This window comes from Limanda limanda, chromosome 5 (assembly GCF_963576545.1).
Source record: "Limanda limanda chromosome 5, fLimLim1.1, whole genome shotgun sequence".
Lineage (NCBI taxonomy): Eukaryota > Metazoa > Chordata > Actinopteri > Pleuronectiformes > Pleuronectidae > Limanda > Limanda limanda.
This window is the reverse complement of record NC_083640.1, coordinates 10,769,290-10,783,944: the sequence shown is the minus strand read 5'-3', so window position 1 is coordinate 10,783,944 and position 14,655 is coordinate 10,769,290. Positions and strand designations below refer to the sequence as shown.

The following is a 14,655-nucleotide window of genomic DNA, read 5'->3' as shown; positions in this document are numbered from 1 at the left end:
AAGCTTACACGTGCACAGCAGTGCATTCAGAAACACACACACACACACAGGCTAGATGTGTCTGTAGCTTGTGTTGTTGTTGTTGATGCCTTTCCTGTGCAAGTATTTTCTCTAGTCTGTAATTTACAGATGTGTAGATCTTTCCAAACTGCGATCACAACAGTGGATTTAGCTGTTTTAAGTTGTAAAGCATCCACAGAGGTGTACGACCGGGCTTCGTACTATTACTTTCAATGTCGACATCTTGTCTTAACTCGTTTTTTAAACGCTCCAGCCCAGTAAGATTGAGGATTGATTTCCTAAATAGCTCAATTTACAAAGTCTAGATGTGTTTTCTTGCAGAACAGATACAGAAAATAGCAATGAATCCGTGTCTTTTTTTTTTAAAGAATATAACTGGGTTTGGTGTCTAAACAGATAAATTGTCCCATCTAGTGGTGAGCAGGGAAATTAAACGAGTCGTGAGCCAATAGTCCAGTTTGTTCATCTGAAATAGAACCATGATAATGTTATTTTTATAGCTGAAATCCCTTTGTATTACAGAACAGTCCAGAGATACAGCTCATAAAACAGCGGGGGAATCTGGCCTCAATGACGTAATCTTTTTCAAAACTGAGTTCTCTCATTATAAACAAACATATTGTGTTCAAGCACTGACTATTCCTCGCCCCCTACTCTGCTGACTACACGCTTATTGCATGTTTTCTACACCTTTATTTTGTTGGATTTTACCCAAGCTGCCTCTGACCGATTTATGTCTGCGTGCTGAGTCACCTCAGGCCTGCACACTCTGACATTTTTCATACCTCAGGAGTTGTGTGTGAGTGTACCCTCCAAGTCTCATAACTTATTAAACTTCTGCCCGTTCAGGTGGTTATTACCAACCTCATGATACATGGGTCAGTGTTTAGAGCGGTGCGTTTGATTTCATGTTGTCAAATGCGCTGCATAGAAAAATACTGAGAATGTTTAAATATGAAACATATTAAGTGACATCGATCATACATCTGGTCACAGAAAACCTCTCACTCTCCCGGTGCTGCAGAATTCACAGCACATTTTCACTGTGTATATTGTAAGATGCCAAAAAGAGGATGGTGTTCCTGTCAATATAATCCGCACCGATGACACCATCTGTTTCTCATTGTCCCATTTATTCATCATCGTAATGCCTCTTAGTTTGATTTTGGTTTTATATTAAGGAGTGAACAGGTCAGTGCCAGTAATCCAGATGTTGGCTTCCCATGCTGTTATGCAAGCAGTTAATCCCAGGTTTCAGGGAAGAGACTGTCATGAAGAGGCGTAAAGGTAAGTTCAAATGCAGCATATGTATGAATTGCCTTCTGCATTCTGCATCAAAACACACATGCTCTGTATGTATACACCTGAAAGATGTTAAACACACATGTGCAACACATGGACGTGGGGCATGCATTGTCCCGGCACATGGAGTTCATGGGAAATGTCCCCGAAAATGCACCTGTTTGACTCCAGTACTTACCCTTGTCCCCATTGGTCCATTCTCATCCACTGGAAACCATGAATAAACCAATAGTAGAGTGTTTTCCTCCATTTGGAGCGGGCGTTGCCTGTGGTGGAAAGGTTAAAAGCGGGTGTATGTCCTGCTGTCCCTCAGCGGACACGTCAATCAACATGATCCCCATTGTGCTGGCCTCAGTGCTCATTGCTAGCGGTAAGAACATCTGGCATTCTCCTGTCTGTGTGTAATTGTTTGTGCATGTTCTCAAATTTGCGTGAGTGAGTGTGCTTGCACAGATCTCAACACACAGGGAGCTCAGTTCTCAATTCTCTGCAATTCGGTACTCAAAAGGGAAATGATGTGGTTTGTGCCTGATGTAGGAGTATGAAATAATTCCACTGTTCTCTTTCTCCCCTCTCATGTCCCACACATGTCCACCGTCTCCTCCTCGTGCAGCCCTCGGGTGCGGCACCCCAACCATTGAGCCCATGAATTCCCGTGTGGTCAATGGAGTCGATGCCAAGCCCCACAGCTGGCCCTGGCAGGTAAGCTAATATACACACACATCTGTCAACGGTCTTTATATATATTTACTGGTAAGCCTGAAGGGTCCAGCATCTGGTTATTGTATGTTACACCCAGTGGTTATCAAAATCTATAAATATTTAAATGGTGGTTTATAAATTAAATCAGCAAATGATGAAACATCTCTGCGTCCACAGACCTGCCTCTAACTGTGTCCTTTGTCCCCTCCAGGTCTCGCTGCAGTATGAGAGGGACGGTGAATGGAGGCACACTTGTGGTGGATCTCTGATTGCTGCCAACTGGGTCATGACTGCTGCACACTGCATCAAGTACGAGCAGCAGAGGAACATAAGTACACAAGCACACCGATTACACATCACATACAGAAACATCCCATTGTGACTATATTGCACTTATTCTGCGCCACACTACTGACCTTATTTTCTGAATTCTTCATCATCCTTGACAAAACGAAGGTTCCACTCGTCAAAAACTGTTTGAACTCATCAAATCATTCATCTTCAGTCTGTTTTAACTCGGGCCGCAACACTCTGCTCTGTCCTGCAGCTCCAAGCTCTCCTACAGGGTGTTTGTGGGCAAACACAACCTGGTGGAGGAGGAGCCTGGCTCCCAGGCCATCCTGCCCGAGAAGATGATCGTCCATGAGAAATGGAACTCCATCTTCGTGGCCTTTGGGTAAGACAAGCACCCGGCGTGTACGGCACAGAGAGCACGGCTGGGTCTCCTGCCGTAACACACAGTCCATCATAATCTCACACGGTCTGTGTCGAGGTGACACACTGCACTGATGCTCAGACTTGATTCATTCACTTCGGTCCAGCTCCTGCTTGTGACACAAGTTCTCCATCTTCATTCATCTCAAATTCCTCTACAACATAAATAAAGTGTTGTTGTTTTTTTTTTAAATGCTACGACATTTTTCACCTTTAAATAAGCAGTTGGACAACTTTTTCCAACAGTGGAAACCTGGAGAGATAAGATGTTCCTTTATGTTGATTTTTTTCTATGTGCAGATATGGATGCAAAAGTACAGATTGCCCTCATACATTTGCTTTGTATGAACTGTATTTATTCCCAAGGCTTTTACTTTTGCCCTTGCTTTACTGTTTATCATTTGTGTTTTACATTTATGCGTCTGCCTCAATATACCTCAGCGTTAAAGGTTGAACGAATGAATAAATACATGAATTTTCTTTCTGTTTGTCTTTCTTTCAGAAACGACATTGCTCTGATCAAGCTGTCAGAGCCTGTGACTTTGAGTAACCAGGTGCAGCTGGCATGTATCCCTGCTGCTGGCGCTCTTCTCTCCAACCTGTACCCCTGCTACATTACCGGATGGGGCCGGCTGTACAGTAAGTCGTTGTTTGCGGAGGGCTGTTGCTGTGTCAATGTGCCTGTCATTGCATTTTCTCTCAGCTTGCCATCTCGCAAATGTCTTTATACTATTGTCCTCAAGAGTTTTACACTTGTGTGCCAGCGTGATGTTTTTGGATTTATAACCAGCGTGAGTGTCTGTGTGATCGGAGTTACCCAGGGAAACCTCCAAAGTTTGGGATGAAAATCACATTCATGTCATTTTCGCACAAAACTTTTTTTCCCAGGAAGGTGTTGGGGGGGTTACTTCTAAATTGAAAATGAGGGGCTCGGGGGAAATGCTATAAAGCAGATTTGACAGACGGCTAGTGTATGTGGATGGTAATAGACTCTGCCTGTGTGTTTTAGCTGGAGGCCCCATCGCTGATAATCTGCAGCAGGCTCTGATGCCTGTGGCTGATCATGCCACCTGCTCCAAGCCTGACTGGTGGGGTATTGCTGTCAGGACCAGCATGGTGTGCGCCGGCGGGGATGGAATCGTGGGCGGATGCAACGTAAGCTTGTTTCTCATTTGTTTTAATGTGATTGAGCAAAGAATAATGAAGTTCAAGTTATTTTTTACTTGAATGGTAATATTACCCTCAATGATTCCACTCAAGGATTTTTCCTTCTGTTCCAATTATACTTGAGCAAACATTGCTTCTCAGAGTTGCACCTACCAGTCTCCAAGTACCTCGACCAAATAAATAAAACACAAGCTCTCCTCCCCTCTCTCCGTGTCCAGGGAGACTCTGGCGGCCCCCTCAACTGCAAGAACAGCCAGGGAGCCTGGGAGGTCCACGGCATTGCCAGCTTCGTCTCTGGCCTTGGCTGCAACTACGTGAAGAAACCCACTGTCTTCACCCGCGTCTCTGCCTTCAACGACTGGATCGACAAGGTGAAAAAAACATACACACACACAAACACACACACACAAACAGAATTAAGCACTGTTCTGAATGAACAATTCCCATTGTCTTTTTGCCGTTCCCCTTTTTTGCAAAGAATGACTCAATCTTTGTCTTCTCAGGTTATGATGAACAACTAAAGAAGAAGAAGTCTCAATAAAAATAAGACCCAGAAAACTATTTGTATTGTGTTACTCAAAACCCACCAGATCATAGCAAACCCACATGTGATTAACTACATCCAGATGCACAGCAACTGAACAATGGGCCTTTTTTTTTTCTTTATTTAAAAAAAAAATCACATGATAAACCCAACCCTGCCCTCATCTTTGGAGGTTTTCTGTGAATAAATACAATGTTAACAAATGTCCAGCAGGTGTCCTCATACAGTCATGATCGGGGATTGGTTGTGACAGTTCACTGAGAAAGGGACACAGTGCAAAATCCAGCGAATAGATGTGATTCACTGCAAATAGCCAACATAAAACAAGCAGGCGATTCAGTTGCAAAGAGGATGATTAGAGTGAATTGTGTGTGTGTGTGTGCGTGCGTGTGTGTACTCCTTGACATAAAATATTAATCTAATATCCCTGCTTGAAACTGGTCCAGTTTGTCTTCATGTCCTCTCAACAAAGATCCACATTTCTCATCTGGGGCTTCACTTTCCTCATGATATCAGAAGGAGGCAGCGGCCAGAATAGCAAAGTTAAGATGAACCCTTCGGTCTGATTTTTTATTTTTTTTTAATGAGGATCAGAGAGTGGAGGGGGAAAAATTAAGAGAGGAATTAAATTGGCTCCGACTTCTTCCTATATGTCTCATTCTTTACTCTTTTGTCTGTCTTACATTTGCAAGTCTCTCTCACACAGATAAGTTTTGACAGGGGAAAAGAGGTGTAGCGGGGGGGTCTTCTGATCAGACATGACACGTCCTGCAGGAGCAAATAATGACTGTGTGTGTATGTGTACCTGTGTGTGTGCATACACACAGTATATTAAGAGAAGAGAGGCAGGGAGTTTCACTGTGTCTGCACGTCAATATTTGAATGCAGTTCTCTGATATGATGAATCACACATCTGAAGAAGCTTCCTCTGGAGAATCACCCTGTGATCAGTGATAACTCTCCCGTCTAAGCTCTCATGCTGCTCTCGGACTAATTCAGTCTGATTGTGGCATAAAGTGAGGGGATCCATGAGTATTGACTGTCTACTTTGAAATGCATCCGTAAAAATAAACCTACACAGCACTTAAGCTTTGTTTCCACGCACTGCATGGATAAATTTAACACTAGAAAAAGTCTCATTGAGTGCAGTAATTTATCAGAATTTAATTTAAACATAACTAGATTAAAAACATAAGTAAACCTATTGTGGATGGATGTGTCTTAATATCAGCCCAACTGTTTGAAAAGAATAAAACAATGTTCTACCTGGTAGAGAACTCATTATATTGACCAAATGCTTACATTTCTAATGATAAGACTAACGCAATAAGTAAAATTCTTGCATTACAAAGACTTATTCATTAAAAAGGGGCTGAGATACATAAAAAAAAAATATTTTCTCAAGTTTGGTTACATTTATACATGATTTTTACTGCATTTATCAAGTGACTGATACCCTTAACAAGTTATTGACACTTGCACGTCATTGCACATCACTACAATCACATCTACTCTAAAGGATACAGTTCTTCACTCATTGCTAACATGTGCTCCGGTGTACAGGCAGCACTTTGATTAAACTGATGCTCTCTGGATCTAATCCTCTACAAAAACTTTTGTCTGGAGCTGTTGGTGAGGGTGAGAGCAAAGCCCTGAAAGAATGCTTTGTCTCTGCCTGAACCCTGTGGGTCAGGGTACACCCCGCTCCCATCACATGCTCACATACACATACACAAAGAGAGGGAGACAGAGAGACGGAGAGAGAGCTCAGACTCCCCCCATGGACCCTCTTCCTGTTGCACTGCATACCAATGAGGGGAGAAAAAAAAGGAGGGCAACAAGTGCAAAGTTTGTGCAGCTGCTATTCAGCTCTGTGGAACTTGTTTCAAGAGTAGTAAGCAGAAGAGAAAGTGCTTGAAATTCAGTGCAACTTCAAGACCAAAATACACCTAAATATTGTGTTGTTTTTAAGTCTTTCTGCATTTGATTTTAAAATAATTCAACCGCTGCATTAAGTTTTTTTAACATTTTACTCTAAAAAAATGTTTTCACATGCAGCAGGGAAATGGGGATGATAGACCAATCAATTTTTGTATATATTCAACTTGCATCTTTCTGCTAATCAACCACACCGTTGAAAGACAATTACATTTGACATATGATTCATAGTATTTCTTTGAATGGAAGAAGTCAGATGTTGCAACAGACCCGAACCCTGAGAAAGTTGCAAAACAGATCTGGGATGGTGGTGAAATGTCATAATGTCCTTATTTAACTTTTTTGTCTCAATAAGCACAAACTGAAAATATGTAAGGTTTTACAATATAATTTATTCTTTAAGTAATATTTAGCAAATAACACTTATTGAGATTGATTAAACATAAAGCATGGGCCTACTTTGAGTCATGCAGATGTTACAGATATTATTCAATCTTTATATTTCAGTTTGAGAATGGTAGGCTACAACTTTTACAACAGTTGTTAAAATCTATTTTACTTATTTTTAATTAAGTGCTGCTTAGCTTGGGGGCAAATTGTTGCAACTATATCAGCCATGACAAAACATTGTGTGCTATAGCTGGACAAACTGAGAAGTCAACAAAGCATTGATTCAAACTAAGTTTTGATGAATTCATATAAAAGGGCAGGGCTGTATGATGACCTCATTTAAAACATGCTGATCTGGTAACAGGCAAATTAATATTTATAATATATTCAGTCACAGATTTAGACAACCATCAAAAGTTGGGAACCTAACTGAACTATAAATGGGCAATATTGAGTTTAACAGTTAGTAACATACAGTTAGTACAGTTTGCAGCTCACATAATCTAGTTTAGGATCATGTCTCAGTCTCATGAGCTAAAAATGGTTTATCTTCATAATAAATTTCTCCTGAAGAATACGCTTCAGGTGATGAAATAAGTGAGGTTATTGTCACGTGTACAGACGAATCTACAGAAATCAAGTGGAGCCTGAACTAGCTCGCTGGAGCGTTAGCATGTGAGCTACCATTAGCACCTTGCTGTTAAAGTCATTCACCTTCAGTGATACTTTCCACTTTATCTGAAGCTGACAGACACATGAATTGAATGAGATGAACGTGCCAAACAACAGGTTCACTACACCGAGAGTAAATAAAACACGTGGAAACTCTAAAACTCACCAGGTCAGCTATGCTCAGGGTTATGCGTTAGCCACGCCCCCTATATGGACGGTCCGGCGCATCGCATGGGTGATGTGATGACGTTACACCTGAGGTTGCCATTATTTACATGGCCGGTAGAGGTCGCTGATCGTCTATACGTGACCAACTGCCTCATCCTCACTGAACTCAGTGTATAATAATAATATTAACACTGACACTGACATCAATAACTAACAATAACAATAATAACTTTATTTGTTTAGCACTTATCTAAACAAGGTTTAAAGTGCTTCACAAAATCCATTGCAAAAAATAAATGTGTTTACAAAGTGCTTTATGGACACAGATAGAGAAAATAGATGCAGTGCAATAACAATTTTAAAGATGGACAACTTAAAAAGTGGTTTTTTAAAGGAGACAGAAAGTGCCTCCTTAGCTGAATCCCTAATATTCCCCAAGGAATAAAGAAAGATCTCATTCCTATCAGCAGTTATCAGTGAACCCTGCACTGTATAGTGTGTATCCTTGCTTTCATTTTATTCTTCATCGTGCCTTTCTTTCCCAGGCTGATTAATACCTTGCTGGTCCGCACTTTGGACTGTTGGAGGCTCTTGCATGTGAACTTTACTGCTGCGTAAAATAAAAGTCCTTACTAATGGATCTTCACTGAGCTGTGAGGGAAAAGCCCTTAATGGGATGGTCCAATAAGAGAGTCTTTGTATAGCTCAGTGGTCACAGACTGGGTGACGGAAAGGGAGGGACTGGTGTGGAAGGTGGGTGGGGGGGGGGGAAGGAGCAGAGCACTGACCGGGGGATGGGGATGATGAGCCGCCGCCACTGACAGCAGCTTCTCCCCTGCGCCTGGCTGCAGACACCGGGACTCCTCCAGCCTCTGACCGCCCGTGGGTGCTGCTGAGCCGCCTTTCCTCGGCTGGAGTCCGATGACCTACTTCCAGGGTGAAGTTCCCGCTTCACTAACGGTTTGGTGAAGTTGCTGGAGAGAAGTGCTGGCGTGTATCTGATCTGGACGCGTTACGCAGCTGAGGCGCAGAGGATCCAGACGCATGGACACGAAGAAGAACCAGGTAGAGTGATGTTTATAAGATGTTTATGTGTATATGTGTAAATAGTAAACCTACCCTATCATTCGCTGTGTATCAGACGTATAGTTTGGACTAGGTCTTGCTGGCTGCTGACCAGAGACTATGATTGCAGCAGGACTGCTTCACACATAGTATTGAAAAATGTTTACCCTCATCGATGCTGCTAAAAACTTTAATCCTGATTATTTTTTCTTACACTTGACATCTATTGCACTTCTGTCCGTCCTGGGAGAGGGATCCCTCACATGTGGCTCTCTCTGAGTTTTCTACATATTTTTACCTGTTAAAAAGGTTTTTAGTAGTTTTTCCTTACTCTTGTTGAGGGTTAAGGACAGAGGATGTCACACCATGTTAAAGCCCTATGAGACGAATTGTGATTTGTGAATGTGGGCTATACAAATAAAACTTGATTGATTGATTGATTGACTACATTTACAAGCTGAACGATATGTGGCCAAAAGTATATATCAAGATCGAAGTTTTCATATCATTCAATGTCGATAATATTCACGATGAATGTCACTTACAGTTTAAAGTTAATGTTGTGTTTTTAAACTCGTCTTTATGAGCAGAGGATGAGAAACACGTGCTTTACAACAACACATTTATCAAATCTGATCAATATTAAATGCTTAATGCAAAACCAATATGTACCTGTGTCATATTTCTATTGTTTGCACTCAGCCCTGTTGATCCTGCGACTCGTTCTGAAGTTGTGGTCGGGGCAGTCAAATGAGCTGTAGAGGAGGGAAGGCAGTTTGCACATGCGGTGTGAAAGGGGCTTGTCTGACAGTGCACTGCAAGGTGATGCATTATGCACCAGTCATAGTTTGTTTTCCATGTGGTCGTCACCTACTGCAGGCTCCGTGAGACGCGTGTGGCTGCACTCTCATGCTGTGCCCAAAGGCCCACGCCTGTGGAAGAGAGCGCTTTCTGGTACATGACAGTATTTGCATACAAACAAACATTAGATTGTTTCCATGTGTACACAAAAGGCCTTTATGTGGGTCAATGACACCATTCATGAAATCACACAAATCCTAGCTCCATGCTCATGCTGCATTTTAGTGATGCATAATTCCAGATTCAGACCTAAAGTATTATAATAATAATAATAAACTTTATTTAAATATCACTTTTCAGTGCACAGTTACATAGTGCTTCACATTGAGCGAGACAACAAATTATTAAAACCAACAGTTAAAAAAACAGAACTAAACAAAACAGACCAAATCACTTTTACTTCAACTATATCTCATTACGATATTGCATAACAGATACACTGCACTTATCTGCAGTCACACACAGACAGTCAATGTGTGTTTTAGTGTGTGTTTCAGTTTGTGTTGTGTGTCTGGTCGGTCATGTGCTGTTCTGACCTTTGAACCACTGAATCTACCAAAACTCACTCATTTAAACATGTGATTCCTTCAACTAAATTCACACACACACTATTCTTTACTTGTCAATAGCAGTGACGCCTTGTAAACTTTGCCAGACTTGAAAAGTTATTTTCTTTACTTCTGATGACCCACAAACCTTCTCTATAAAACACTCTCCAAAACTTGTATTCTCATTTACCCTGTGTTTGAATTTTGAATACGTTTATTTCCCTCTAGTGTGATCACAATTGAAACGTGGTTAGCACAGTGTTCAGAGGAAATGCCTTCATATCGCAAACGAGAACAAATTATTCTTGTTGTTAATAAGACATGAACCACAATCATCTACTTTGATGAGTATACGTTATGAAAATGTCTCATAATTGCCGATAATCAAAAGCTAGTGTGACGGTTGTGTGTTTTCTTGTTATATGCACCACTGAGTGTGTGAAATTTATATGACTACCCAAACAGTCCTCTTTTCCACTACATTGCTCACACTCATTGGATTTCCGACACTCTCCAGCGCACCCACTCACACACACATGCACTCTCTTCCCTCAATCACATCTCTCTGTCATTTAATAGCTTACACATTCCTCACTTTTGCTCTAATTGAAATTGTAAACTGGATACGCTACATTTCATATAACGTGATTTCTGCAAAAAAACTCTTCAGCGTGGTCTGGAAATATTCGGCAAATCTGTGAGGGCAGTTTTATTGACAGTAATCCCAGTTAGCGATTATGAGGATAATTTTTCCCCACAGTGACGCCAGAGGCTTCCTGAGACGGACCCATCTGGTCCATCACGAGTTGGAGAGCACATCAAATGCATCACTGTCATCCTCTCTGACTCCAGGCTATCCATCTTTATTTTGCTTGGTCATAAAATGCCCATAAAGGGGAAGGATAACTTTGAAATGAGTTCTCAACGGCAGGTTTGGACTGTGGCAGTATATCCCTCAGTCGGAGAGAGAGAGGAAATATGTGGTTTCATTAGAAATGCATTAGAGTGAAGGGAGAGGGGCATAGAAGTGAAGAGACGAGCTCAAGTTTTCATCTGTTACACTCTGAGAGGGAAAATATTCACACTCTATCTCATGCTTGAACTGACTCTCTCTCCCTCCTTCTCTCAGTCTCTGTCAGTCTCTCTCGCTCGCACACACCAGTACACCTCAGCGACCCATTTAACACCAGCCACAAAACTGTCAACTGTATTCCCACATGTTCCTCCCAAAAACACTTTACAGCTGAAATCCATTCAAAAATAATTCAGAGAGGAAAAAGTGCTTGCTTGCACCTTCTTTATCAGTTTAATAACTTCATCGCTCTCTACCAGTGTAAAGGAAGCAGGAAGCAGAGAAAAGACGCTTCCACACGCGGCTGCAGCCAAAAGCCACTTTCTCCTCCTGTAATACTCTGCTATCATCCGCAGATTATTAACAAAGTCCCGACAATGGATTTTTCTTTGCATCAGTCTGACATGTCTGTTGTGCATTATTATCACTTTATTCAAGACCTTTCAAATGCTCTGTATTTCACACTGAAATAGAACTTGAGAATAAAACGCACTCGCACAGGTGCTTGCACAGGCAGCACGCAGGTTCCTCCACATGTGGCATCAGCAGGGATAAGGCCATCTTGGCCTGGTGACTACCTCGTCAGAGGGAAAGTAATCTTTACTGAGCTGACCTCATCGGAGGACTCAGCAGGCCCACGTGACAGGGCAGGTTAAGCGTGGCCAAGTATGACAAACTGTGTGTACGGGGAGTGTGAGCGTGCGCCCGGAAATTCAATGTTGAAGTGAAATTTCATTTTCTTTCAGAGAGAAATGGTGCATCCAGCGTGGAGCCAGCTGCAGAGCCTCTGAAGTGGCCGCGGTGAGGCAGCTGTCCAGTCGACCATGGATCACGAAGTAAGGATGGGTCTGTCCGTGTGGACCATCGTGGCCATTGTTTGCAACTCGGTGGTGGGCGTCCTGATCCTCATCCTCTTCGTCATCCTCTACAAGGCCTGCCAGGTGCCTTCACACCCGGACAAAATGCCGGTTTTCACAGCAATGCCGCAGCCGAAGAAGGAGCAGAGGTACATGCTGACGACAGCCTGATCATGGAGATGGAGACAAATCAAGCAAAAAAGCTTTGTGGACATGCCACAGTTAAAATACTGAGGGGCAGAATGTGACCATCTCTTCAAACACTTGTCCTTATTTGTGCTTTCTTTTGTCTCACACGATGCTCATATCTCTCCACCATCAGCCCCGTCCAATCTGTGAACGTCAGAGGAGCTCAGGCTAAGCTAACTGCGCGAAGAGTTGTGGCAAGAGCAATAGCAACAACAAGCGTGTCCAATCCTCTTATCTCCGCTGCGCGTCTCTGGGACTGTCCATCTGTCAGTCTCTTTGTTTTGCTCCACACAGACAGACTATGATCTTCTCCTCTTCTCCTCTGCTCCTTACTTTTTCATCCCGTCAAGTGAGACAGCTGAAAGGATGTGGAGGAGAAAGAACAAAAAAACACGCTGAATTGGAATGGAAGTGTTTGGGGCGACAGGGTCGAATGAGTCACAATGAGGTGTCAGAGGAGGCAACGTGTACCTGTGTAGCTTAAGAGCATCCTGTTGTTTGCCTGAGCGATGCAGGGAGGAGAGAGATGCTGCCGGAGGAAGTGCGGGTGTTATAAAGGGCAGATATTTGGGGGGGATGATAAAGTGCAGGGGAAGAACCACTTTGATGTGTTGTTTACAGAAACGGGAGCTCGCGGCCACTATTTGACAGTCTTCCTATTTGACATGTCTGCTTCCACCGATTCCACCGACTCCCACGGGTTTAAAAGTAACAGTGTAAATATTCCTTGTGTCCCGGTGTGCCTCTCTTTCAGTCTGTGAACTACTCTAGAGACCAAATAGTTTGTTTATTGACAGCTTTCACCAGAAATGACTGGAAACACACAGTCAAACAGGTACAAGTGAAAAATGTATTCATTGCCGCCCAAGTAAGGCAGCAGGTAGCTATGGGATATCAAGATTGTCTGAAGGGTTTAAAAGAGATGATATGAGCCAGACTGACAAGATAGTCAGTCAATCATTAGCTCATCTCCACAGCATGGGAATTAAAACTGCAGCATATGTGTTTTTGTCTTGTAAACATATTTTATTGTGAAAGGGCTTTGAAAATGTTTCTTTATTTGTTTGTTTGTTTTTGCAGATGAAATCTAATCTCAGGTATTAGTTTATTTTCGTCCAATGAAATAAGAATATGTTAATTTTTATTCCTCGTAGCATTTTGTGCTCTGCTTTATTTAATGTGACATTTCTGAGAAATGCACTGAGGTCAGAACTGTGGATTTGATTGATTGATTGATCTGTCAAAATAAAATCCATTGATAAGAGGAGTTTGATAATTTATTGATATGTGAAGTCCCAGTTTGGTTAGGAATCCATTTTTGTTTACTTATCATCAAACAAAACAAGAATTTTGAAAGCATCAGTGGCTGCTGGTGTCTGGTGGCTTTTCTATATATTTATATTTATGGATTGAATACTCAATCAAAAAACAATACGTTGAATAACTTACCTCAATTGCATTCCTGTGTTTATTGCTGTTATGCATTACCCCAGTTTATTATTTTACTAATACAACAAAATGATTTACTCATTTTATACCCAACTTTTTGGTGACTATGTGAATTAACATGCTTCAATATTCTCTAAACAACAGAGCTGAATATAAATAACACTTGGCATCAGCCTCTTGCACTGAAGTAATCAAAGTGGAACACATTGACCCCAACTGTGACCCACATCCTGCTGTAGTCAACTCTGACTGTCTAATCTGTATCTGCCAAACACCATCCAAAGGGGGAACTGGGGGGGTGAACTGCTGCTGTTATTTTCTTTGAGGGACAAGCAGCATCTTAATTATAGACTTTAATTGATTTGACACACTTTAACACACATAAGGACAGAATGGCACTGCTAGTGTTGTACATTTGCTACTTGTGCCTGAGCATTTCCATTTCATGCTATATTTCTAATCCGCTATATTATCTGACACCTGTATAGAGTCTTTACTATACAAATTTTACCACATATAAAGGTACAAGATTATCATATATCATATCATATAAAATAAATTGCAGAAATTATGCAGAAATTAAACCACCAAGAGGAAAAAAGAGCATTTCCACCTTGTCAAGCTACAACATGAAAAAACGTGCAACATTAATAAGAATGAGTCATTCTTCTATTATGCACATTACTCTTTTGTTATTATTATTATAATCATTATTATTATTATTATTATTATTATTATTATTATTATTATTATTATTATTATGAGTAGTAGTAGTAGTAGTTGTAGTAGTAGAATTGTTGCTATTATTATTAAATGGTGCTGCTATCATTAATAACATCATTATATCTATAAGTATGACTTTTATTATTTTTAATACCGGTCGAAGCAGAAAGCCGTCCACATTGAGTCTGATTCTGCTCGAGGTTTCTCCCCCTTAAAAGTGACTTTTCTCTCTCCACAGTTGCTAAGTGCTGCACTGTAGGAACTGTTTCTCTA

General features: G+C 41.4%; 1 protein-coding gene across 1 annotated transcript; it reads left to right on the top strand.

The window, feature by feature from the left end:
- Nucleotides 1-1,567: 1,567 nt before the first annotated feature.
- ela3l (elastase 3 like) lies at nt 1,568-4,464 on the top strand. The gene is made up of 8 exons (XM_061071547.1): nt 1,568-1,693; nt 1,937-2,025; nt 2,237-2,334; nt 2,573-2,701; nt 3,242-3,378; nt 3,749-3,894; nt 4,125-4,277; nt 4,410-4,464. Exons 1-8 carry the CDS (start codon nt 1,618-1,620, stop codon nt 4,425-4,427), a joined length of 846 nt encoding a protein of 281 aa, XP_060927530.1. The 5' UTR covers nt 1,568-1,617; the 3' UTR covers nt 4,428-4,464.
- Nucleotides 4,465-14,655: the final 10,191 nt, after the last annotated feature.